This window comes from Lolium perenne, chromosome 2, assembly GCF_019359855.2.
Source record: "Lolium perenne isolate Kyuss_39 chromosome 2, Kyuss_2.0, whole genome shotgun sequence".
NCBI lineage: Eukaryota > Viridiplantae > Streptophyta > Magnoliopsida > Poales > Poaceae > Lolium > Lolium perenne.
The window spans coordinates 317396743-317423793 of record NC_067245.2 but is presented as its reverse complement, the minus strand read 5'-3'; the positions used below and the strand labels follow the sequence as shown (position 1 = coordinate 317423793).

Genomic DNA, 27051 nt, shown 5'->3' with positions numbered 1-27051 from the left:
ACATAGGTGAACAATAGTATATAGGCTTTGGGCTTGACAAAGTAAACGCTAGTTTTATTCCGCATTTGTTAAGCCCATCTCGTAAAAGTTTTAAATTGCCTATTCACCCCCCTCTAGGCGACATCCGTATCCTTTCAACCGAACATTAGAAAATTGAGCTTCAAGCACACCAAATGACCGCTTAACATCCTTCCTACAAGGCTCCTATCGTGAAGCAACGTGGCAATTCTTATGACCTGATCGAGCTGGGATTGTTTTGAAAAAATTCGCCCATTTTGGATATATACCATCGGCTAGATAATAGCCTTTGATATATTTTTTTGCGGCGGAGCCTTTGGTATATTGGTGGCCATTAATCTCATAGTTGCATGGTGCAACATGACCTTCCACTAGTTTGCTGAACATCGGAGACCGCTGCAACACGTTGATGGCATTGTGTTATCCCGCTATGGCAAAGAAAGAATGCAAAATCCATAGGTCATAATCTGGTACAGCTTCAAGCATCACACTGCAATATCCATGACGGCCTTTGTATATACCTTGCCAAGCAAACACACAATTCTTTCATGACCAGTGCATATAATCGATGCTTTCAAACATCCTAGAAAATCCTCTCGCAACATTTTGGGTATGATGCAGTCTCTTCTTCAGTTAGCTAGTATTTACCAAACTTTTCCACCATAGCTCGGTAAAATTTGTACATGCACTCAATGACAGTAGACTCACTCATGCGAAGGTAGTTGTCCTGTGTGTCGGCAGGTGCTTCGTGTGCAAGCATCCTCATGGCGGCGGTGCACTTCTGAATCGACGAGAACCCGAAAATTCCAATAACGTCATGCTTCAACTTAAAGTAGGGGTCGTGCTTCCTATATGGACATGCATCCCGATCCAGAAATGTTTGTGCATCTCGAACAAAATACATTGTAGTACTAGTACATCTTAAATCTGATAAAAGGTCAAAAATGTAAAGTTTCCATGATTATATGAGACTAATTTTAACCACTTTTACTTCTATACCAGCAAACTAATCAGTTAGCTATGTTTGTAAGATGGCTGAATAATGGATCATCAGCAAACTAGAAAGATGCAGAAAGGTAAATTTCTTGAGACTAATTTTACACACTTGTTTCGTACAACAAAGTAAATTGGATCCTAATAGCATACATATTTCAGCCGATGAACTAACTATACTGTCTAAATATTTAGGATTGGGCTAATTTTCTTGGATTATCCTATTTATGAACCTCGGATAATCCAAAAAAATAGCAGGTAATCCGTATCCGTTGGATAGTATCAATACCATATCCGCTATCTGTCGGATATCCGCTTGATCACTATCCGTATCTACATCCATATCCGACGGATTTCTAAAAATGCAAACCATATTCTTAAAAATGAATGAAAATTATTCGTCCCATTCACATCCCTAGTCACCGCTATCACATACTTCAATTCTTTGAAGTATGTACTTTCGTCTCCTGTTCCGGTGCTCTTTCTCCGTCTCTTCCGTCTTTGGCTCTCTTCTGCCAAATCCTCACTTGCAGCATGTAGTTAAACATTGAAAAAGGCCTTGTGTGTGCTCTCTGAAGTATGGCAATTATTTATCGTACACTCCTCTGATGCTGTGCGGCAGCCGCGTGCTGAAGTGCACAGTCCCGTTGACCAGAGTGAGATATACGCAGGTATTAGATAGATCTGTGATAGTTTGCCACTCCCATTCGCTGCCAAGGTGCAGCTTGATCTATGCGCAGTAGGGGATATTAGCAAGAGCCAAGGTGGTTCGTGCTGGATCTGGATCTGGATTTGTAGGGATTATCCAATTTATTGCTGGGTTGCAGGCTTGCTGCTGGATCTTGGGGTGGTGGCAGCTCCCGTTGATCCTCAGGTACATTGAAGCGACAATGCTAATCCTCCTTTTTTCACACTAGTGTAGGTGACCATTCATATGTAAATGGATATTTTTTTCTGACTTGGGTTTGCATATACCATAGATTTCGCAGGTTTCCTGTAAATGACTACTTATTTCCATGAATAAATTATCAACATTATATATACTGAGTGTACATCCGTGTACATCTGTTGCAAAATTATAAGCAACAATGCATTGGATAGAAATAAAATTTCTTGTAGGCGACCATTCTTATGGATATTTGTTTTCGACCTGGTTTTATATATTCCACAAATTTTCGCACATTTTCCTGTAAATGACTGCTTATTTCCATGGGCAGGTTATCTACATTGCAAAGTTATCGGCAATAATTCATTGGAGAGAAAGGAACAAAATATTGTAGGTGACCATTTCTATGGGTCCTTTTTTCGACTTGGGTTTATGTATTCCATAAAAATTCAACAGATTTTGCTGTAGTTGACCCTTACTTCCGTGGATAGGTTATCAACATTATATACTGAGTGTCGGGAATCTGTATTAGCAACAAAAATGGAACAGAAAGCAGAGATTCCAGAAAATATGCTTAGAGACTTGATCCAAGATACCGACAAGACAAAGTGGAGATTGAAGAACAATCATAATATCAAGTATTTTTCGGAAGATACGATTAAGAGAATAACCAGCAACTACAGCACCAAACTTGGAAACGGTGGATTTGGAGAGGTTTACAAAGGAATCCTTGAGGATAATCAGTCAGTTGCAGTGAAGAAATATATCCACTCAGATTCGCTGCAAGAGTTCGCTAAAGAGGTAATCATTCATAGTCAAATCAATCATAAGAATGTAGTTAGGCTCATTGGGTGTTGCGTTGAGGAAAATGCTGAGATGTTGGTCCTCGAGCATGTTAGCAATGGAAATCTCAGTGATCTGCTTCATTTGGGTGATACTCCAATCTCTTTGGCCACAAGATTGAACATTGCTATAGAATGTGCAGAAGCCCTAGGCTGCATGCACTCCATGTACAGCCCTGTTCTTCACTGCGACATCAAGCCCTCTAATATCCTTCTGGATGATAATTTTCACGCCAAAATATCAGATTTTGGAATATCTAGGCTTCTCTTGGGAGACAGCAACACTGAATGCACTATAAATGTGAAAGGGTGTATTGGTTATATGGATCCAGAGTTTCCAAAGCAGGGGTGTCTGACCGTGAAGAGTGATGTTTACAGCTTCGGGGTTGTTCTTGTGGAACTAATCACCAAAACAAAACCAACTGACAAGGCAAAGAGAGTCATTCAGAGATTTGGTAAAGCTTCTGCAAAACGGACGTCTATAAGAGAGTTGTTCGATGCAGACATTGCTAATGAGAGCAACATCAAGGTTCTCGAGGCAATTGGAAAAATTGCAAAAGATTGCCTGAAAGAGGAGTATGACGAGCGTCCTGAAATGAATGACGTCGCTGGACGCCTCCGGGAGCTCAGAGCAGTTGTAGAGAAATCCCAAGCAAAGTCACAAACAAGTTGGCGTTTCTTTAGTGGAGGTCAAAATGAATTGAAAGTAGACAATCCTGGCGCAGGCAGTGTTGCCTCCGGATCGATTCTCGGTAAGATGAAGAATGTAAGCATTTTTAATAGAAACACAACAAATTTCAAGAAGGGTCTGCTTGCCTCCGTCGGCGTCCCGCAGTACTCGTACGCAGATCTGAAGACGGCGACAAAGAACTTCACCAACGTGGTGGGCCGCGGCGCGTACGGCACAGTGTACCGCGGAGAGCTGCCTGATGGTCGTGCTGTGGCGGTGAAGCAGTTGCACGGTGTGGGCGGCAGTGATGCGGAGTTCTGGGGGGAGGTGACCATCATGGCGCGGATGAATCACCTGAACGTCGTGCGCATATTTGGATTCTGCGCGGATAAGGAACAGTTCATGCTCGTCAACGAGTTCTTCTCTAACAGCTCTCTCGACAAGTACCTCTTTGCGGCGTCCACGGGGGAGGGCGACGATCATCAGCGGCAGCCGCTCCTGCTGGAGCTGAACACGCGCCACCGGATTGCACTTGGGGTGGCGCGTGCCGTGGTGTATCTGCACGAGGAGTACAGCTCGGAGTGGCTGCTGCACTGTGACATCAAGCCGGAGAATATCTTCCTAGACGACAACTTCTGCCCCAAGCTGTCCGACTTCGGGTTGTCCAAGCTGACTAGCATGGAAGAAGAGAAGGTCACAATGTCCAGGATCCGTGGTACCCGTGGTTATATGGCGCCTGAGTGGGTCATCCACCGTGAGCCCATCACGGCCAAGGCCGACGTATACAGCTTCGGCATGGTGCTCCTTGAGATTGTCTCCGGTCGCCGCAACTATGGATTCCGGCAAGATTCAGCGGACAGCGAGGATTGTTACTTCCCCAAGTGGGCCTATGAGAAGTGCTACATAGATCGCCGGATCGAGGACATCCTCGACCCGGCAATCCTAGCGGAAGCCAGGAAAGACGAGGCCACGGTTGAGCGCATGGTGAACACGGCCATCTGGTGCCTCCAGGACCGTGCTGAGACGCGACCCTCCATGGGAGAGGTCATCAAGATGCTCGATGGCACTCTTGAGATGATCCAACCAGAAAAGCCCACCATCTTTTGCGTCCAGGACGACTTTTTTGAGAGTACCGTCCAGGACGACTAGCTTGGAGAACTGAAGTCGCTGGAGGTTAGACAAAAGGTACGAGATATTACTGATCTGGGGCATGGGTCCAAAGAAATTGAATAAAACTAACTACGTGCATTTGAAATTTAATTAATACAGAGTACTAGATATCTGCAAATATTGTGAAAAAAATATGTATTTTGTGAGCTGTGCAGAATTATTAAAATTTTATCCATGCATACTTATCAAAAGTTAACAGGTAAAATTAGCATTAGCAGTGAGTGATGACAAGCAGCTTAAGCAACAGCAAAATTAGCATTAGCACTAGAAAGTTTAGAGAAACATAATGAACCTTCATTAGCAGATTAAAGAGTTCAGGTACTAACAAGGTTTAGAAACCCTCAACCATTACGCCTACCTCTCTTACAAACTGACTCAAACGACTTACAAGACTTACAAGTACATTACAGCAAACACACAATGCATCCAACAAGTACCAAGCAGCGACCACGCCTTTCGGTTAACCTGCCTCCAGTCCATGGCATTTGACTCGGCAGCACTTCGCTCTGTCAAACAACTACCTGGCTACCTGATGTAACCTTCGTGCTGTCATCTGGTTCTGTCTTCCTGCTTCAACAACAAACACCAAGCATCAAACCAATAGCAGACTTCGTATATTCGCGCATTAAGATGACACATAACAACATTTCTGAAGGAAGATGCCTCCCAAATAGCCCATGTTGCAGCAGCTATTCCAGCTGCGACCAGATTCTGAAACTGAAAACCCCGTTTCCATGTAGCTAGCTGCTAGGAATGCTTTGTAGGCCAAACGAGCAAGATGCCACATTACAAACGTATTTGGACAACTAAAATCTTAGAAACTACGCTCTATGTTTGCAGATTTACCCATAAAACTGACAGTTATTTCCATTTCAAGGTTAAAGTAATATTCAGAAGTAATCCAATTCTCCAAACTTCCCTGTGAAGAATAGGAAACCGTAGAGGTTTTGAAACGACAAAGCAAGATCTCTTCGAGCAACCCATACTAGGATTTAAGCTCCAAATCACTTGATTTAGCTTATAACTCAAGGCAATATCAGCAGAGGTTTGCAACTGCTACCACATTTTCAGAGAATCCCCTTCCAAAATCCCTCTGAACCTAATATACCTTGTTGTTCAGAACGTGAGAAACTGTTTCTTGCTTACTATAATAAGTAAGATAATAGAGCTTAGGAAAATGATATGATAAAAGGGGAATTTTGAGTCACTTCCTCACAATTAATCAATTATCAGGATTTCCAGTTTCAATTTTAGAGACTTCATTACAAATAATAGTACAAGCATGGCCTATGTACTAACGGCCAGCCAATGCTTAGCTTGGATTAAGTAGCTATATGAATCCACATTATTAATACATTATTAACGGCCAGCTATCAGCGTTTCCAATTTAAATCATGTTGATGTTCTTACAAGTAATAATACAAAGATGGACTTTGTACTAATGGCAACCAACTCACTGCTTATATTTAGGTTGGACTATAAAGCTACATAAACTTGAACGAAGAGCAAAAGGTTGGATGTTGCAAACATCTCATCATACCTAGCAAATAAAAAATCACATTAGAATTATGTAGCTATGCAATATGAGCATTGATGAGGGTACAGAGAATACAAACAGTTAATCTGAATTTTCTGTTTATGTCTTGAGGAGTCCACAATGATCCCTATAGGAGTCTGAAAGTTGAACCGCACGCAAACTACCGAATACATCATCACATATCACAGGCACCACAAGGAAAAATGTATATTACCTGGAGTGTAGAAACCGAAGACTGGAAACAGAGTGTGAGATTTCCCAATCACACACCTTCTTCACACACTCTGATTGGAGATCGATTGCAAATGCACCAATGGGTAGGCTAATGAAAATGGTATTTGTTTCTGCGGCAAAGCCTACCACCTTCGTAGTAAAGGAAGTTCCAGTTTCAATTGGAAGCAGATTGCGCAGGTTGATGACCCTGTTCTGATCCCATCCTTTATCACTGATGTCACTTGCCTACCTTGACCACATGTAGAGACACGAATCCTGGCCTCCGGCAACTCCTAATACAATGCACCATCATTCACAGAAACGCCATACGCATTCGCTTGGAACACATCAGGTCGGTGGATCATCCTGAGGCCATGCCTGGCCATGTCGTACTTGAGGATGAGTTCCCTGTAGCACCGCAAGTAGAGCAGAGAGCCCCGTGCGACTACGAGCCACGTGGTCTCAATCATGAGCAGGAAGATCGAATCGTGCTCCTTACCTTACACTTTTCTTAGGTGAGCCAGACTCAGTTAACTTGAGACCTAGACATAGCATTTTAGTAAGGGCACATCTAGACTTGTAACTCATGTGTAACTTATAGGCCAGCATGAATCTCAGGAGCAAATTCAATAGCTTATTTTTTTTTTGTAAGTTACAGCCTAGGTGTAACTAGGAAAATCTTAGTTGCAACCCATTTGTAACTAAGGAAACCTCAGTTGCATCTCACTTGCAACTATCATATTAGCACAAATCAGGTGACAAATCCAATGTCTAAGGAGTCGACTAACTAAGAATTAGCAATTAGCAATTTAATAATGCAACAAAATGACTACATGCATCGTTCCGTGTTGAGGCTGGGTACCCCATTTAAAAAAATCATATATAAGGGCACTAAGTATTCCGAACCAAAACTTTGACTAACAATTTGATTGATAAAAAGTATATGTTGAAAACATCTTTTAAATATGAATCCAATAGTATACTTTTGGTGATATATAATTCATATTATGTTGATCAAAATATATTAGTCAAAGTTTTAGCTCAAAATGAATGATGGCCTTGTATATAAAAACAGAGGGAGTATCTTGTATCTAGAATATTCCATAAAAATATCCAAATCTAGATGTGTTTCTTCTATTTTTTCATGAATAATATTTATTTATTGGCTTCATAGAATTATGAGAACACGAATTTTCTTGAAGCCTCTAGTTCATATCTCCTGGGTGCTATTTTTTTTTTGTAGATTCCCCTCTACCTCAGTGATTCATTTGCTCTCTTCTACTTCCCACGATATCTTTTTTTTTTTTTACTTTTCTTTAAAAATCTTTTAAATTCTTCCATGCTGAATATCTAGTTACTCCAAACGGCTAATCCATTCTCTAAACCTTCTCCAGGATAGATTTCTTAGAATTCTGAATGCAAAGTTTCAGAAAAAATACCAATCTTAAAGCAAAGTTCAGAGTTTCACGTCAAATTAATTTTGTAGACTGGTGAAGAAGGGGATTTCTCAGGCCGCTTTACGTGAAATTCGTTTTAGGTGATTTTCTGACATGGCCAAAGGCTTTGGAGCAGTAAGTTTTCTGTAGGCCCCAAGCTTGGCCTGGTCCAGCCAGCTGGAAGGTAAACTAAAATGGTAAAGAACACGGAAATATGCCGTAGTATTCCTCTGGACTTTCAACCTACCAGTTTGAATACCTGAGATAGGCACCATGCGGCGAGAGCAATTTGGTTCCTTCAAGACGATGGAAGCTGCAGGTGAGGATCGATCAAATCGAGAGCCACGCGCTGCCGCATACACCGGAGGAAGGCAGCCGGTGGTACTGATGGCCAAGGCGGCGGCATCCTTGTAATTCCACCGAGGTGCAACGCCATCTGGTTACCCCGAGCTCTGCTTCGCATGGTGAAGGGGCGACGCCCCTCCTCTGCCTCAGGGTATGGATGATGAATATCATTATCAACAGATATAATCAAATTGGGTGCTTATATATCATCCAATCCAAGGTCATAAATAGATTCATGCTGACAGTATCAACATACTGTATAAATTAAATTGGATGCTTGTAGAGTATCATCCAATCCAATAGCATAAATAGATCCCCAAGAAAAAAAGAGCATAAATAGATGCACGCTGACAGTTTCAAATAAGCAACCCCTTCTTCTAGAGGATCGATCATAACACGGTGGGATTTACGAAACAAGAACAGACATGGAGGACATAAACTTTGACGAATTTCCACGTCGTATTAAACAGAGCACTAGTACTACTTATATCTAATTATATATATTTACAGATTGTTCCATTTCTCCAATTGGATTAGCACTTGTAATTAACATCTGATTGGTTCCTAAGATTTAAAAGTTCGCAATTAGCACAGAATGAATGAACGAAACCGATTCAATTCATTCGTACCTTGCGCGCTTCCTCGAGGAAGCTTCGTCCTCGCGAGCGGCAAAATCGTCGTCCTCCGACGAGGACGCCGCATCCAACACGCCGGCAGCAGACGCGGGCTCGGCGCAACCGTTGACGTCGTCAGCAGCAAACAAGTCTTCGAAGCAGTACTCGTCGCCCGCAATCTCCTCCTCCTTCAACCCCATATCATCATCATCGACAGTGTCACCCGCGGCCGACATGGCGTAGCCCTGGTCCTCAACGTAGTAGTCGTCCAGGAAGTAGTCGTCGACGGCAAGCTCCAGCTCGTCCTCCACTCCCGTCGTGTCGGCGTCGTTGACGCCGGCACCGGCCGCCGGCTCTGTGCAACCGTCGTCTGCAACAAAGTAATCGGTTAAGAAGCACTCATCCGGAGCAAACTCCTTGTGCTCCGCTGTCGGTGGTGCACCGACCTCGTAATCGACGCTGTCCTCCATGAGGAACCTCTCCAGATCGCTCACGTACGCCGACATCCCGCCGTCGTCCTCCTCGCGATCTCCCGAGGACGGCGCGCCGTCGTCCGTCACCACGGATTCCGGCGAGCTCTCCCTCCCGCCGTCAGGAGAACCCAGATCCAGGCCCAGACCGCCGTCCTTGCCTGGTTCGCCGAGAAAGGAATCGCCGAAGTCGGCCGGTAGGTCCAGGTCGAAGCACTCCAGCAGCCCGTCCAGGAAACCCAGGTCGTCGAAGTCGAAACCGGCGTCCAGCGAGGCGGCGGCGTCCATGGCGCACGAAGTTCACACGAAGAAGCTCCGACAGACCGATGAGCGCGCGCGCTTTGGAGGTTTTCAAACTGTGATGTGATGACGGGGACGTCGATCGAGTAGAAGAGGAGGGATTATATAGGAGCGGGAGAGAAGATAGAAGCGGAAGGAGGTAACGTGGTCGGGGTCGGTTCGTGGTCGATCATATCATGCGGGATTCCTTACCGCGCAAGGTTTTGGATATCCACACGGTTGGCGGTTCCGTCTCCGGGAAGTCCCGATCGACGTGGGCGAATTGAATTTGGTGCGTGATTTTCTTTCCTATATGGCGGTTCGATCGGGGTAGCTTGGTACGAAGACGGGGAGGCGCGCGTTGGATGGGGATATCAACGGTGGTGGTGCCCAGATTGGGTTTTCTCCGGAGGCTTCGAGGTTTTGTGCGTGACAAGCGTGGACTTAAAGAGTTTCACGTCAACGCGGCGTACATCGTGGACTTCTTTGAAATGGAAACACACAGGTACTCACCGGATTAGGCACACGTGTCCCCGCACCGCAGAGTGTCCAAACTTTTAATAAGTCTCGGAGCATCGTGGTGCACGGAGGCACGTGGGGCGGTTCCTATTCTCCGCTCATAGCCGGAGCAATCCAGCGCTCCGCACAAGGAGGACTGATTCTGGGCCGGCCCATTAACGGCGACAGTGTCTGCTTTTTTCGCTTTTGTTCAGTTTATTCTGATTTTCGACGGGGTTTTTCAATTTTTCCAGTTAGTTTTTCTTGAACTTTTTTCAAACTTTAAATTCTCAAGTTTTCTGAAATTTTTAAAATCCGATTTTTTTTCAAATTCGAACATTTTTATAATTCGTACACTTTCCAGATCCAACTGTTTTTAGATTTATTTTCTAAAAAAACATTTAAACTTTTTTAGATTCATTCATTTTTTTAATACAAACATTTTTTTAGATTCGAACACTTTTTAAATTTGAACATATTCTAAATTTAAACATTTTTTAGATCCGAATATTTTTTAATTCAAACAATTTTCATATTCGAATAAGTTTTAGCTATATTTTTGGCAGAAATAAATTTTCATATTGAAGTGTTTTCTGAGAATGAGGAAAGCTAAAAGAGAAACAACAAAATATTTTGGCAGAAAGAAAGAAAAGACTAGAAAGTCTAGCTCAGGTGTATATAGATGATATACATGTTATGAATGTATTCTTTGATTAGTCACACAATGGAATTCTTGGATATAAGTACCATATTGGTTGGTATGAGATGTCATACAACACAACGCAATTCAAGAATACAATGGCCTAAGTGACTGATAAGGAATGTGGTAATAATGCACGTCTGGACAAAATAAAGTGTTATTATGTTCATCATTGGCATTTGATGTCTACGGGTGCTTCTATTCTTGTAGACAGTGTTGGGCCTCCAAGAGCAGAGGTTTGTAGAACAGCAGCAAGTTTTCCTTAAGTGGATCACCCAAGGTTTATCGAACTCAGGGAGGAAGAGGTCAAAGATATCCCTCTCATGCAACCCTGCAACCACAAAGCAAGAAGTCTCTTGTGTCCCCAACACACCTAATAGGTGCACTAGTTCGGCGAAGAGATAGTGAAATACAAGTGGTATGAATGAATATGAGCAGTAGTAACAGCGCCAGAAAAGTGCTTGCTGGCGTGCAGTTGATGGTAGTAATATTGCAGGAAGTAAAGATGCAGTAAAATAGTAAACAAGCAGCGATAACAGTATTTAGGAACAAGGCCTAGGGATCATACTTTCACTAGTGGACACTCTCAACATTGATCACATAACAGAATAAATAGATAGATGCTAGACTCTACACCCTCTTGTTGGATGATGAACACCACTAACTATGTAGGATTACACGAACCCTCAATGCCGGAGTTAACAAGCTACACAATATTCGATGTTCATATTTAAATAACCTTAGAGTGCACAACAGATCAACATAACCAAACCAAGTACTAACATAGCATGTACACTGTCACCTTCACACTACGAAAGGAGGAATAGATCACATCAATACTATCATAGCAATAGTTAACTTCATAATCTACAAGAGATCACAATCATAGCCTACGCCAAGTACTACACGATGCACACCGTCACCATTACACCGTGCGGGGAGGAATAAACTACTTTAATAACATCACTAGAGTAGCACACAGATAAATTGTGATACAAAACACATTGCAATCATAAAGGGATATAAATAAGCACTTCACTATGCCATTCATAACAGCGAATAAGTATTCTGTGAAATATAGCCTAAGAGACCCACACGGTGCACACACTGTCACCTTTACACACGTGGGACAAGGAGTCTCCGGAGATCACATAAGTAAAATCCACTTGACTAGCATAATGACATCTAGATTACAAGCATCATCATATGAATCTCAATCATGTAAGGCAGCTCATGAGATTATTGTATTGAAGCACATAGGAGAGAGATGAACCACATAGCTACCGGTACAGCCCCGAGCCTCGATGGAGAACTACTCCCTCCTCATGGGAGACAACAGCGTTGATGAAGATGGTGGTGGTGTTGATGGAGAAGCCTTCCGGGGGCACTTCCCCGTCCCGGTGGTGTGCCGGAACAGAGACTCCTGTCCCCCAGATCTTGGCTTCGCGATGGCGGCGGCTCTGGAAGGTTTTCTCTGGTATCGTCAAACGTGGTAGGGTTTTCGCGACGGAGACTTTAAGTAGGCGGAAGGGCAAGGTCGGTGGAGTCCTGGTGGGGCCACACACTAGGCCGGCGCGGCCAGGGCTTGGGCCGCGCCGCCCTACTGTGTCCCCACTTCGTGGCCCCACTTCGTTTCCCCTTCGGACTTCTGGAAGCTTCGTGGAAAAATAGGACCACAGGCGTTGATTTCGTCGATTCCGAGAATATTTCCTTACTAGGATTTCTGAAACTAAAAACAACAGACAACAAAGAACTGCCTTCGGCATCTCGTCAATAGGTTAGTTAGGAAAACGCATAATAATGACATAAAGTATGCATAAAACATGTAGATATCATCAATAATGTGGCATGGAACATAAGAAATTATCGATACGTCGGAGACGTATCAGCATCCCCAAGCTTAGTTCCTGCTCGTCCCGAGCAGGTAAACGATAACAAAGATAATTTCTGGAGTGACATGCCATCATAACCTTGATCATACTATTGTAAGCATATGTAATGAATGCAGCGATCAAAACAATGGTAATGACATGAGTAAACAAAGGAATCATAAAGCAAAGACTTTTCATGAATAGTACTTTCAAGACAAGCATCAATAAGTCTTGCATAAGAGTTAACTCATAAAGTAATAATTCAAAGTAAAAGGTATTGAAGCAACATAAAGGAAGATTAAGTTTCAGCGGTTGCTTTCAACTTATAACATGTATATCTCATGGATAATTGTCAACATAGAGTAATATAACAAATGCAATATGCAAGTATGTAGGAATCAATGCACAGTTCACACAAGTGTTTGCTTCTTGAGGTGGAGAGAGATAGGTGAACTGACTCAACATAAAAGTAAAAGAAAGGCCCTTCGCAGAGGGAAGCATTGATTGCTATATTTGTGCTAGAGCTTTGGTTTTGAAAACATAAAGAGAGCATAAAAGTAAAATTTTGAGAGGTGTTTGTTGTTGTCAACGAATGGTAGTGGGCACTCTAACCCCCTTGCCAGACAAACCTTCAAAGAGCGGCTCCCATGAAGGACGTTATCTCTACCAGCAAGGTAGATCATCCCTCTTCTCTTTTGTTTACACATGTATTTTAGTTTTATTTATGGATGACACTCCTCCCAACCTATGGCTAACCGAATCCTCGGGTGCCTTCCAACATTCACATACCATGAAGAAGTGTCTATTTGCAAAATTAAGTTGCTTACTGATGAATCAGAGCAAAACATGTGAAGAGAATTATTAATGAAGGTTGATTAATTGGGGGCTGGGAACCCCGCGCCAGCTCTTTTTGCAAAATTATTGGATAAGCGGATGAAGCCACTAGTCCATTGGTGAAAGTTGCCCAACAAGAATGAAAGATAAACACCACATACTTCCTCATGAGCTATAAAACATTGACACAAATCAGAGGTGATAAATTTTGAATTATTTAAAGGTAGCACTCAAGCAATTTACTTTGGAATGGCGGAGAAATACAATGTAGTATGTAGGTATGGTGGACACAAATGGCATAGTGGTTGGCTCAAGGATTTTGGATGCATGAGAAGTATTCCCTCTCGATACAAGGTTTAGGCTAGCAAGGTTTATTTGAAACAAACACAAGGATGAACCGGTGCAGTAAAACTCACATAAAAAACATATTGTAAACATTATAAGACTCTACACCGTCTTCCTTGTTGTTCAAACTCTTTACTAGAAATTATCTAGACCTTAGAGAGACCAATTATGCAAACCAAATTTTAGCAAGCTCTATGTATTTCTTCATTAATGGGTGCAAAGTATATGATGCAAGAGCTTAAACATGAGCACAACAATTGCCAAGCATCAAATTATGCAAGACATTTTATCAATTACTACATGTAGCATTTCCCGTTTCCAACCATATAACAATTAACGAAGCAGTTTCAACCTTCGCCATGAACATTAAAAGCTAAGAACACATGTGTTCATATGAACCAGCGGAGCGTGTCTCTCTCCCACACAAGCATTTATTCAAACAAAAACAAAAACAAAAACAAACAGACGCTCCAAGTAAAGTACATAAGATGTGACCGAATAAAAATATAGTTTCAAGGGAGGAACCTGATAAATTTGTCGATGAAGAAGGGGATGCCTTGGGCATCCCCAAGCTTAGATGCTTGAGTCTTCTTGAAATATGCAGGGATGAACCACCGGGGCATCCCCAAGCTTAGAGCTTTCACTCTTCTTGATCACATTGTATCATCCTCCTCTCTTGACCCTTGAAAACTTCCTCCACACCAAACTCGAAACAAACTCATTAGAGGGTTAGTACATAATCAAAAATTCACATGTTCAGAGATGACACAATCATTCTTAACAGTTCTGTACATTGCCCAAAGCTACTGGAAGTCAATGGAACAAAGAAATCCATCCAACACAGCAAAAGAGGCAATGCGAAATAAAAGGCAGAATCTGTCAAAACAGAACAGTCCGTAAAGATGAATTTTAAAGTGGCACCAGACTTGCTCAGATGAAAATGCTCAAATTGAATGAAAGTTGCGTACATATCTGAGGATCACGCAAGTAAATTGGCAGATTTTTTTGAGTTAGTTACAGAGAATCCTGCCCAAATTCGTGACAGCAAGAAATCTGTTCCTGCGCAGTAATCCAAATCTAGTACTGGCTTTACTATCAAAGACTTTACTTGGCACAACAATGCAATAAAATAAGATAAGGAGAGGTTGCTACAGTAGTAACAACTTCCAAGACACAAATAAAAAAAAATTACTGTAGTAAAATAAACACATGGGTTATCTCCCAAGAAGTTCTTTCTTTATAGCCATTAAGATGGGCTCAGCAATTTTAACGATGCTCGCACAAGGGTGAGAGTTGAAGCAAAAGAGAGCATCAAAAAGCAAATTCAAAACACATTTAAGCCTAACCCACTTCCTATGCATAGGAATCTTGTACACAAATAGATTCATGAAGAACAAAGTGACAAGCATAGGAAGATAAAACAAGAGTAACTTCGAAAATTTCAGCATATAGAGAGGTGTTTTAGTAACATGAAAATTTCTACAACCATATTTTCCTCTCTCATAATAACTTTCAGAGGCATCATGAACAAACTCAACAATATAAGTATCAAATAAAGCATTCTTATTCACATGCATAAAAGTATCATTACTCTCCACATAAGCATAATCAATTTTATTAGTTGTAGTGGGAGCAAATTCAACAAAGTAGCTATCATTATTATTCTCATCATCAAATATAGAAGGTATAGTATCATCATAATAAACTTTATCCTCCATAGTAGGCGGCACCAAAAGACCACTATCATTATAATCATCATATATGGGAGGCATATCATAATCAACATAAACTTTCTCCTCAATACACGGAGGGCTAAAGAGATCATTTTCATCAAAACCGACCTCCCCAAGCTTAGAATTTTCCATAGCATTAGCAACAATGGTGTTCAAAGCATTCATACTAATAACATTCCCATTAGCATGCATAAGTTCCATGGGTTTTTTAATTTTCTCTTCAAACACATCATGTCCTAATTCCAGATAAAGTTCATAAAGATCTCTCATTTTGTTGTTGTCTTCCATTAAGCCTTACTAGTGTAAAACAAGAAACCAAAAGATGCAATTGCAGGATCTAAAGGAAATAGCTTCGAGCGCACACACAACGGCAACAGAAAAGTACTTATTACCTGGGACCGAAGTATGAGTGCCTTTTACCTTTCCTCCCCGGCAACGGCGCCAGAAAAGTGCTTCGTTGCCGGGATCCGGTGTGTGAGTGCCGTTTACCTTTCCTCCCCGGCAACGGCGCCAGAAAAGTGCTTGATGTCTACGGGTGCTTCTATTCTTGTAGACAGTGTTGGGCCTCCAAGAGCAGAGGTTTGTAGAACAGCAGCAAGTTTCCCTTAAGTGGATCACCCAAGGTTTATCGAACTCAGGGAGGAAGAGGTCAAAGATATCCCTCTCATGCAACCCTGCAACCACAAAGCAAGAAGTCTCTTGTGTCCCCAACACACCTAATAGGTGCACTAGTTCGGCGAAGAGATAGTGAAATACAAGTGGTATGAATGAATATGAGCAGTAGTAACGGCGCCAGGAAAGTGCTTGCTGGCGTGCAGTTGATGGTAGTAATATTGCAGGAAGTAAAGAAGCAGTAAAACAGTAAACAAGCAGCGATAGCAGTATTTAGGAACAAGGCCTAGGGATCATACTTTCACTAGTGGACACTCTCAACATTGATCACATAACAGAATAAATAGATAGATGCTAGACTCTACACCCTCTTGTTGGATGATGAACACCACTAACTGTGTAGGATTACACGAACCCTCAATGCCGGAGTTAACAAGCTCCACAATATTCGATGTTCATATTTAAATAACCTTAGAGTGCACAACAGATCAACATAACCAAACCAAGTACTAACATAGCATGCACACTGTCACCTTCACAATACGAAAGGAGGAATAGATCACATCAATACTATCATAGCAATAGTTAACTTCATAATCTACAAGAGATCACAATCATAGCCTACGCCAAGTACTACACGATGCACACACTGTCACCATTACACCGTGCAGGAGGAATAAACTACTTTAATAACATCACTAGAGTAGCACACAGATAAATTGTGATACAAAACACATTGCAATCATAAAGGGATATAAATAAGCACTTCACTATGCCATTCATAACAGCGAATAAGTATTCTGTGAAATATAGCCTAAGAGACCCACACGGTGCACACACTGTCACCTTTACACACGTGGGACAAGGAGTCTCCGGAGATCACATAAGTAAAATCCACTTGACTAGCATAATGACATCTAGATTACAAGCATCATCATATGAATCTCAATCATGTAAGGCAGCTCATGAGATTATTGTATTGAAGCACATAGGAGAGAGATGAACCACATAGCTACCGGTACAGCCCCGAGCCTCGATTGAGAACTACTTCCTCCTCATGGGAGACAGCAGCGTTGATGAAGATGGCGGTGGTGTTGATGGAGAAGCCTTCCGGGAGCACTTCCCCGTCCCGGCGGCGTGCCGGAACAGAGACTCCTGTCCCCCAGATCTTAGCTTCGCGATGGCGGCGGCTCTGGAAGGTTTTCTCTGGTATCGTCGAACGTGGTAGGGTTTTCGCGATGGAGACTTTAAGTAGGCGGAAGGGCAAGGTCGGTGGAGTCCTGGTGGGGCCACACACTAGGCCGGCGCGACCAGGGCTTGGGCCGCGCCGCCCTACTGTGTCCCCACCTCGTGGCCCCACTTCGTTTCCCCTTCGGACTTCTGGAAGCTTCGTGGAAAAATAGGACCCTGGGCGTTGATTTCGTCCGATTCCGAGAATATTTCCTTACTAGGATTTCTGAAACCAAAAACAGCAGAAAACAGCAACTGGCCCTTCGGCATCTCGTCAATAGGTTAGTTCCGGAAAACGCATAATAATGACATAAAGTATGCATAAAACATGTAGATATCATCAATAATGTGGCATGGAACATAAGAAATTATCGATACGTCGGAGACGTATCAGCATTCTACCTAGCCCTTCAGATATATAATAAAGAACTTAATAATTATTATTTAGCTCTGGTCAAATAAAAACAATGAGTTGTTAAAGGTTATGACCATACTCCATGTACGATGGATACGTTATTATAAATCTTAATGGTGAAACACACATGCATAACACTGACGCTAAAACGCCATAGGCAAATGATTTGAATTCCACTCATTTGTGGAACCGCCATTTAGGTCATGTTAGAAAGGAACGCATGAAGGAACTCCATGCAAATGGATTTTTGGAGTCATTTGATTTTTGAATCGTTTGACGCTTGCAAATCTCTTCTAAAGAGAATGACTGAAATACCGTTCATAGACCAAGAGTTGAACGGGCAACTAACTTAGTGGAAACATACATGATGATGTATGTGGTTCACTGGGCATAGCTGTGTGCGGGGGATTCTTCTACTTCATGAAAACTTCCAACAATGAATTGAGTGTATATATAAGGATATATTTATTCAATAAGGAAGAAATTTGAAACATTTGAATAGATTCAAATAAATTTCAGCATGAAGTGGAAATCATCGTAATAGAAAAGTAAAATATCTATGATTGGATCATGGTGGAAATATTTGAATTACGATTTTTAGCAAACATCTAAGAGAGTTTTGAAATTGTTCTACAACTCACGTTTCTTGGAGTATCATAGTGATGATGGAGTATCCAAGAGACGTATCCAAACCTTGTTGGATTAATGATGAGATAATATATTATGACGCCATTATATTTTTGTGGATTATGCTTTAGAGACTACCGCTTTTACACTGAATAGAGCATCATCATAATCCGTTGAAATGACACCATACGAGTTATGGCATGGGTGTAAACCCTAATAGTCATTTCTTAAATTTTGGTATGCATAGCATAAGTAAATAAGTTTACAACCAAAATCGGATGAATGTCTTTGTTGGTTATCCCAGAGAATTGATTGGGAATTCTTTCCACTATGGAGACAAAGACAAAAGTGTTTGTCGATGTTTCTTATTTCCAAGAAATTGTTTCTAGCGAAGTATTTGAGTGGGAGGACAATAGAACTTGGTGTCAGAACTTTGAAGCTATATTGTGTGTGACAATATTAGTGACATATTTCAGACCGCGGAATTAAGGTTCCACCAGAAGACCGAACATATACGATTAATGCCAACTCATTTGGAAAATGAGTGATGCGTTGAGGCGCAAATGAATTACAAAATACATACGTTTCTGAGCGTGTCAGATCCGTTGACTGAAACCTCTCCTGTGAGCAAAACATGATAAGCACCAGAAGGCCAAGGTGTTATATCTTTACAAATGTAAACTAGATTATTGACTCTAGTGCAAGTGGGAGACTGTTGGAGATATGCCCAAGAGGCAATAATAAAATGGTTATTATAATATATCTTTGTGTTTGTGATAAATGTTTGCATACCATGCTATAATTGTATTAACCGAAACATTGATACATGTGTGTTATGTAAACAACAAGGAGTCCCTAGTAAGCCTCTTGTATAACTAGCTTGTTGATTAATAGATGATCATGATTTCGTGATCATGAACATTGGATGTTGTTAATAACAAGGTTATGTCATTGGATGAATGATATAATGGACTCACACCCAAATAAGCGTAGCATAAGATCACGTCATTAAGTTCAATTTGCTATAAGCTTTCGATACATAGTTACCTAGTCCTTCGACCATGAGATCATGTAAATCACTTATACCGGAAGGGTACTTTGATTACATCAAACGCCACTGCGTAAATGGGTGGTTATAAAGATGGGAGTAAGTATTCGGAAAGAATGTGTTGAGGCATATGGATCAAGAATGGATTTTGTCTATCCCGATGACGGATAGATATGCTCTGGGCCCTCTCGGTGGAATGATATATAATTAGCTTGCAAGCATGCGACTAGTTCACAAGGGATATCATATCACGGTACGAGTAAAGAGTACTTGTCAGTAACGAGGTTGAACAAGGTATGGAGATACCGATGATCGAACCTCGGAGAAGTAAAGTATCGCATGACAAAGGGAATCGGTATCGTATGTGAATGGTTCATTCGATCACTAAGTCATCGTTGAATATGTGGGAGCCATTATGGATCTCCAGATCCCGCTATTGGTTATTGGTCGGAAAGAGTTCTCAACCATGTCTACATAGTTCGCGAACTGTAGGGTGACACACTTAAGGTTTGATGTCGTTTTAAGTAGATATGGAATATGGAATGGAGTTCGAATGTTTGTTCGGAGTCTCGGATGGGATCCAGGACATCACGAGAAGGTCCGGAATGGTCCGGAGAATAAGATTCATATATAGGAAGTCACTTTCCAAGTTTAGAAATGATCCGGTGCATTTATGGAAGGCGCTAGAATGTTCTAGAACTTTCCGGAAGAAATCACCATGGAAGGTGGAGTCCCGGTTGGACTCCACCAACCCTAACCAGCCAACCAAGTGGGAGGGTGGAGTCCATGGTGGACTCCACCTCCTTGGCCGGCCAAGAAAGGGGGGAAAGGGAGAGTCCCTCTCCCTCTAGGTTTCGTCCATATGGAAGTTTTGAATTGGGGTCTTATTCGAACTTTTGGGCAAAGCCTTAGGGATTCCACCTACATAATGAGGAGGAGAGGGAGGGGGCAAGCTACTCTTGGCCGCACCACCAAAGGGGCCCCCTGGCCGGCGCCCCAAAGCCCCCATCTCCCAAACCCTAGCCTCTCCCCTCCTCCATCTTCTCCCATGGTGCTTAGGCGAAGCCCTGCCGGAGATCTCCACCACCACCGACACCACGCCGTCGTGCTGTCGGGATTCCGAGGAGGATCTACTACATCCTCTGTGTCGTTGCCTAATCGACGGTACCTCGGAGGAGGGATCCTCACGAGGGGGAGAAGAAGTAGGGGCCATAGGGCGGAGTGCACACGGGACGGTGGTACGCGAGTTACCCAGCTTCGGAACACCTGCACGATGACAGGGCCTACTGCTGCTTGTCTGGAATTATCTGGGCGCTTTCGCGTTGTTACAATGAGTTGTGTTTGTGCCTCTAGGGCTCCCGGGATCCGGCTTATAAAGGCGCACGGATCTAGGGTTTACACGGAGAGTCCTAGCCGGATTACAGATAGCCTAGCTACGGTACAATATCTTGCCGTGCACGTCACGGATCCGCCTTCCATACATGTCGTACTGGATCCGGGTTCCTCATGGGCCTCCCTGGATCCGGGTCACTCCTAGGTCGGTGCGGATCCGGCCTGCTGATCCTGGGCTGGACTTCTTCCTTCATGATCAACAAAGAATGGGCCGCCCGATGGGCCACATGCCTCATCACCGTCGCCAGGCCACCCGGGCTTGCCGGATCTAGGCACTGTCGATGGTACACCCATGAAGTATACCCACAACAGTAGCCCCCAGAGTTCTCCGAGTTTCGCCAGCAGTTTCCGCCATGCTTGTTTCTTAGGTTTCCGGCATCGTCGGCAACGCGGAGAAACTTGAAGAGCTCAAACTTTGCATTTTCTTCTTTTTCCAACTTATAGCCGGAAAATGCTCTCATCCTGCGGGACTTCATCCATCGACGTTCCAAAGAACATTTCCGGGTTACTCCACCTTTGCGAACAAGAGCCAACTTATCTTCACGCAATCACCCGGAATCTTAAAAGACTCAAACGGTTCCGCCAATTCTGGCGCCATTTTCGCGCGATTTGCGCGGTAACTTATCTCTAGCCATTTTTACCGCTAGGGTTTGGGACACGTGTCACGCATCCAACGGCGCGACGCTTGCGTTCCGACCACGGGATGCGGAACACGAATCTTATCCCCTCAGCCTATAAATATCAGCCGTCGACCCCTTCTCACCCCATTCACCCCCTTTTCACCTCTCCTCCGAGCGCCGCCCGCGAGCCTCTTCTCCGCCGCGCCGGAACCTGCCGGAAAGTCGCCGGAGCATTGCCGGAGCGAGCCCTCCGCCGCAGTGTTCTTCGTGTTCTTAACTCCGGCGAACCACCGCGCGGAAAAACTCGCCGCCGGCAACCCCGACCACCGCACGCGCCATTACGGTAAATCCTCGAGCTCAAACTTCGCGCCGTAGTTGGTAGGGATGAACTTGGGGAAGACGAATTGAGATCCGACTAAGGAAAGTTTCCGCCAACCTTTTTTCTTCAGATGTCTTCGACAACTCCGCCTCCGAGCTCGGAACCGATCATGGCGACGCCCATTTCCTCCGCCCCTCCTCCCTTTGTTCCCATCAGGCTGGATCCTACAAAGGATTCCGGCAAGGAGACTGAGGGGACCTCTGCTCACCCGGAGAAAACCTCCGAGGCGGGCCAGTCGGAGCAGCTAACAGAAGAGGCTGCCAAGAAATCAAAAGCTCGGAAGCGCGACTCCGAAGCTAAGGGGAAGTGGTGGCCCTGTACCACCACCGAGATGGAGTTAAAGAATCTCGAGTCAGAGGGCTTCCTGCAACCCGGAAGCTGGAGGACAGTTCCAAATGAACCAGCTCCGGCTCCAAGGGACAACGAGATGGTGCTGACGAAGGCACTGGTGGAGCGCGGATTTTCGTTTCCGCCTTCAGATTTCTTCCGGGAGATTCTGAAGACATACGGACTCCAACCTCACAACATATCTCCGAACAGCGTGCTCGCCATCAGCAACCACGTTGCTCTCTGCGAAGGCCACCTCCGGGTAACCCCAGAGCTCTCTCTCTTCCAATACTACTTTTCTGTCAAGAAGGAGAAGATCCGCCAAACTTCCGAGTTGGCGACTTGCGGATCCGTCACCTTCATCATCCGCCCGGGCCGCGTTTACCCCCCCACCGACCGCCACGAATCCGCGAGATACTGGTCTGGGGGCTTCTTCTATCTGAAGGACGTCTCCGACCCTGCGAGCGACAAGAAGCTACCACCTTTCAAGAACTGCCCCGCCACCGAGCTTCCGTCTTGGACGCCTTGCCCCCACTTCTCCGACTCGCCTCAGCTGACCCGCGGCTGTCGGGCGGATCTGCAAGCTTACGGAGGAGGGGCTGACGGGAAAAGACCTAACCCTCTCGTGGTTCACGAAGCGGATCCAGCCCGGCTGCAACATCGGGACCGCCGATGTTTGAATACACAGGGCGCGACGATCCGATGCGCGCCACCAAGGATAACCTCTCCGCCGACGCCATCGACAAAAGGATCCGGGTCCTCATCAAGATCCCACGTGAACTCCACGTTCACGTATGCAACAAAGACATCCACACGGAGGGATCCGGAACTGCGGTACGTCGTCTTGACTTTGGTTTATCGCTTTTCTTCAAACTTTTGGCTAAGTGTAACTTTGAACTAGCTCGAGGCGCTTGAGGAAAATGAGCTCGGAACTCTCCTCCGAGTCCCATCCACCGGCCACACGGATCCGGAAGCCACGTCAGAGGCGGAAGCTCCTGAAGCTCCACGTCCCGCGAAGAGGAAGAAGCCAGCCCCTTCCAGCCCTTACGCGAAACGCCCCCGCGAAACTCTCAGCATCGCGGCTACCCGGAAAGCTGAGGCGGAAAAGAAGCGCCTCGCGCTGATCAATACCAGCAACAAGGGGCAGCCTGCCATCCAGCACTTTTTCAAGCCTTCCGGGTAAGCGTCTTCTTCCGAGACCCAAGTTCTGGTTAACACTTGCTCTTATATTTGTATGTTTTTCCTAAAGTTCCGGAAGCCAACCTCCCAAGGCCCCAAGGGTCATCAAGAAGAAAGTCAAACCATCTCCGGCTTCCTTCCCTATCACTCCTGAGGTGGAAGTTCCGCCTAAGGCTTCATCTGCCAAGAAGCCAAATCCGAAGGACATCATTGACCTCGATGACCTTCCGAAGACCCTGCCCACCATGGCGACTCCGCCCAGAGGACCTCCTCACCCGTGCCTCCACCAGATCAACCAAGTTCCGCTTTCGCGGGACCTACTGATGAGGAGCAAGAGCAAAAGGCCAAGCTCCTCCAAGTTACCAATGCGACCCGCGTCAACCTCGAGCCAACTCCATCCCTCCAAAAACTTACACTCGCAGAGCGTCACGCGGAAGTTTCCGCCATGCTGAACAAGGTATGGGGGAAGCCGGAGGAAGAGGTGGGTTATCTCGCGGAACTGGAGGACAGCCTGAAGGAATTTTTCGTCAAGCACAAGGAAGTGCGGCAGGTAATACTAGCCCCCAAGCATTGGGTGATATAGTTCCGTGTAACATGTATTAGCCGATGCTTCTCAAAATGTACTGTTAGGCGGAAATTTGAAATCTTCGCCAAGTCTTCGAAATCTTTGCCAGCCCCCCAGATTTTAATATCCGACTCTCTCTGCTGCTTCTCAGTCCACGCGGAAACTGCACGAAGATTTGCGCATTCACGTGCTGGAGCAAATCAAGGAGATCGAGGGACTGCGCGAACACGCGGAAAATAGCCGAAAGGCTATCCAGCTGCTTGAGACCCGACTTCAAGGTACGAGATCCGGATCTTCGCTTTTTGTTTTGCGCTGACAGTTGTTCAAGGTGCATAACATGTTCAATTCTGCTTTCAGAAGAAACTGCCAAGCATTCCTCGCTTGATGAACTATCCGCCAAGGTCAAGGTGCTTGAGGCGGAGAACGAGTCCCTCCAAAGCTTCATGAAAGAATCTTCAAGCAAAGAGACTGAGGCGAGGAAGGAGCTCTCCGAGAAACACGCCCGTGAGAAGGCGGAACTGATCGACAAGCTGGAGAGAAGCCAAGGCCGCGCGCTCTCCCTGATTGCCAAGAACAAAGCCCTGGAAGCGGAGGCGGAAGCCATTGACAAGCTTATCTTCCGTAAGCATTTTTCCGCGTCGTTGCTCCGACCACCTTTGCATATTTTCTCTGACGGAACTGATCCTCTTTCTTCCGCAGCGAGCCTTGGCTTTGAATGGACAAAGGATTCAAATCTGACGAGGACGGAGGCGTACGAAGAAGCGCGGAAATCAATTGATGCGCTGTTTGGGGCTTGTCGCGGAATCGCCACGGCTCTGCGGCTAAAGAAGGCCAAAACCAGTGTCATCGACACATGACCAAACTTATGCGACAGGTGCCGGAGTTCATGAAGGACTGGCAAAAATCTTCAGCGCGGAGCCGCCTCCTTAGTCCTGGCCACTGCAAGGCTTTCTTCCCTCACTCAACCTGGCGCAAGCTGCACGCGGAGCCCCCGAGAGTTCCGACATGAGCGCCCTCCTCGCGGAAACTGAAGGCTATGAAGAGCTGTTTGTCAGGCGAGTGGATCACTCGTTCTGGTACAAGCAGCACAATCTGCCAGAAGGTTTTTCCGAAGCGGAGGAGGAAGCGGGCGAGCCAGAGTATTATGGGGAAGGATCCGGGTCCAGCAGCGAGCACTCCGGAGAAAACTCTGGAGACGACTGCAAGCCGGATCCGGCGGCAAAGGACGACGGCTCCAGCTACCAGCAATCTGAAGAGGAGGACTCCGAGTAGAGTTCCTGTTTGAAACATTGAAAAAAGTTGCATCATTTTGGCCCCAGCGAGGGTTTGTAATAAGACTAAATTCTTAAGTAGCTAGGAACGAAACGATAATGCATGGGGCGGAAAAACTTATCCTGCTATCCGTTAAATATTATGCGCATGTTTCGTTTTATGTCGGAAAGCAAGTGCTGATTTCGCTATTTTCCGGCTTGCTCGCTTGACCTTCCACGAGCCGGAAAACCTTAGCCGGAAACGCTCGCCGGCGCGACGAAGCCCAATGGCAGTCCGTCCATAACCGCGGAAACAAGCCCCCAGGCATAGGTGCCGGAGATCGCTACTAGGAATCCACGAGTTCGCAACAGATAACAACTTAATCAGAAAACTTAAGCTTACGTCCTAAAGGACGATTTTGAAAATCACAACTTTCATACACGCCTAGGCGGAAAAATCCAGCTCTGCGGTTTTAGTCGGAAAAAACATACACGATCTAAAATGAACAAGTAAAGGAGGTAAAAGACTCAAAAGAGTGAACCAGAAGCTTTATTTCATTGATCATGTATAACTATTACAGAGTTTAGAACTCGGAAAATATATGCTAAGTGTAGAAAGGACGTAGCTGTGCGATATTCCAAGGGCGATCTGTTTCATCGTAGATGTCATCCGGATCCTCACGCTTGCGTTTCCGGTGCCAGTTAGCAGGTCTATCCCTTAACTCGCGGAAATCAACAAGGTAGTACGACCCGTTATGAAGCACTTTGCTAACGACGAAGGGTCCTTCCCATGGAGATTGCAGCTTATGGTCTTTCACCTGTCGAAGGCGGAGGCCCAGGTCTCCTGCCATAAAGGAGCGTTTCCGAACTCGGACGATCGTGATAACGTCGGAGCTTTTGCTGATAGATGGCGGATCTCTCGATCTGCTAAGTTCCGAGCTTCCTCGATCAGGTCCACAGATAGCTGTCTTGCCTCGTCATTGTTTCTTCATTGTAGGCGGAAACTCGCGGTGAATCGTGGATGATGTCGGAGGGAAGTACGGCTTCGGATCCGTATACCAGGAAAAAAGGGGTAAACCACTGTTGATCTGTTAGGGGTAGTTCGTAAACTCCACAAACAGCCTCCAACTCATCAGCCCAAGCTCCGGCTGCTCGTCGCAGCGGTCCTTCAAGGCGTGGTTTAATTCCTGATAATATTAGGCCGTTAGCCCTTTCAACCTGACCATTGGACTGTGGATGAGCCACAGATGCGAGGTCCAGTCGTATCCCCATTGTCTCACAATAATCCCTCAATTCTCCTTGAGCAAAGTTCGTGCCATTATCTGTGATTATGCTGTGCGGGATGCCGAATCTCATCACGAGGCTGCAGACGAATTTTAGTGCCGTAGCACCGTCGGCTTTTCTCACTGGCTTAGCCTCGATCCATTTGCTGAACTTGTCAACAGCGACCAGGAGGTACTCAAAACCGCCAGGAGATGATTTTTTTAACTTACCAACCATATCAAGCCCCCAGACTGCAAATGGCCAGGTGATAGGTATGGTCTTCAGCTCTTGGGCTGGAGCGTTTGGCTGAGTAGCGTAGTACTGACAACCTCGGCAGGTCTTGACTATTTTATCAGCGTCTTCTTTAGCTGTAAGCCAATAGAAACCTAACCGAAAAGCTTTTGCAACGAGTGATCTGGGAGCGGCGTGATGCCCGCAGTCCCCTGCGTGGATCTCTCTGAGGATTTCAATGCCATCTTGATTGGAGACGCATTTAAGAAATACCCCTGCTGCACTTCGTTTGTAGAGCTGTCCATCAACTATTGTGTAGGTTCTTGCTCGTCTGACGATCTGTCGTGCGAGGACCTCGTCCTCTGGCAACTTCTGATCGATGAGGTAGTCCAGGAAAGGCTGGGTCCAAGCCGGAATGATAGCCATCACTTCCCTAGCCGGAGACACTGCCACCTCTGG

The 27051-nt window shown here is 44.9% G+C and overlaps 2 protein-coding genes across 11 annotated transcripts; one reads left to right on the top strand and one right to left on the bottom strand.

Annotated features, from left to right (window-relative positions):
• Positions 1 to 1441: 1441 nt before the first annotated feature.
• LOC127336718 (uncharacterized) lies at positions 1442 to 7938 on the top strand. 4 transcript variants are annotated; one of them, XM_071826806.1, is made up of 4 exons: positions 1442 to 1885; positions 2229 to 2287; positions 2389 to 4594; positions 7816 to 7938. In XM_071826806.1, exon 3 carries the CDS (start codon positions 2438 to 2440, stop codon positions 4556 to 4558), a length of 2121 nt encoding a protein of 706 aa, XP_071682907.1. In that variant the 5' UTR covers positions 1442 to 1885; positions 2229 to 2287; positions 2389 to 2437; the 3' UTR covers positions 4559 to 4594; positions 7816 to 7938. The 4 variants fall into 4 exon arrangements, with proteins under 4 accessions (XP_071682907.1, XP_051219516.1, XP_071682909.1 ...); XM_051363556.2 differs by lacking the exon at positions 7816 to 7938 and adding an exon at positions 7724 to 7742; XM_071826808.1 differs by lacking the exon at positions 7816 to 7938 and having other exon boundaries at positions 1442 to 1682; positions 1839 to 1885; positions 2389 to 4870.
• On the bottom strand, positions 4852 to 9639 carry LOC127336719 (uncharacterized). Of its 7 annotated transcripts, none has more exons than XR_007873493.2 (2): positions 6331 to 9636; positions 4852 to 6119 (listed from the first exon to the last, which is right to left on the bottom strand). XR_007873493.2 is itself a non-coding variant. In XM_051363557.2 (2 exons), the coding sequence occupies exons 1-2, from the start codon at positions 9480 to 9482 to the stop codon at positions 5089 to 5091; spliced, it is 801 nt and encodes a 266-aa protein (XP_051219517.1). In that variant the 5' UTR covers positions 9483 to 9639; the 3' UTR covers positions 4852 to 5088. The 7 variants fall into 7 exon arrangements, 1 of the variants encoding a protein (XP_051219517.1); XR_007873492.2 differs by having other exon boundaries at positions 4852 to 5146; XR_007873494.2 differs by having other exon boundaries at positions 4852 to 6871; positions 8013 to 9636.
• Between the last annotated feature and the right edge of the window lie 17412 nt (positions 9640 to 27051).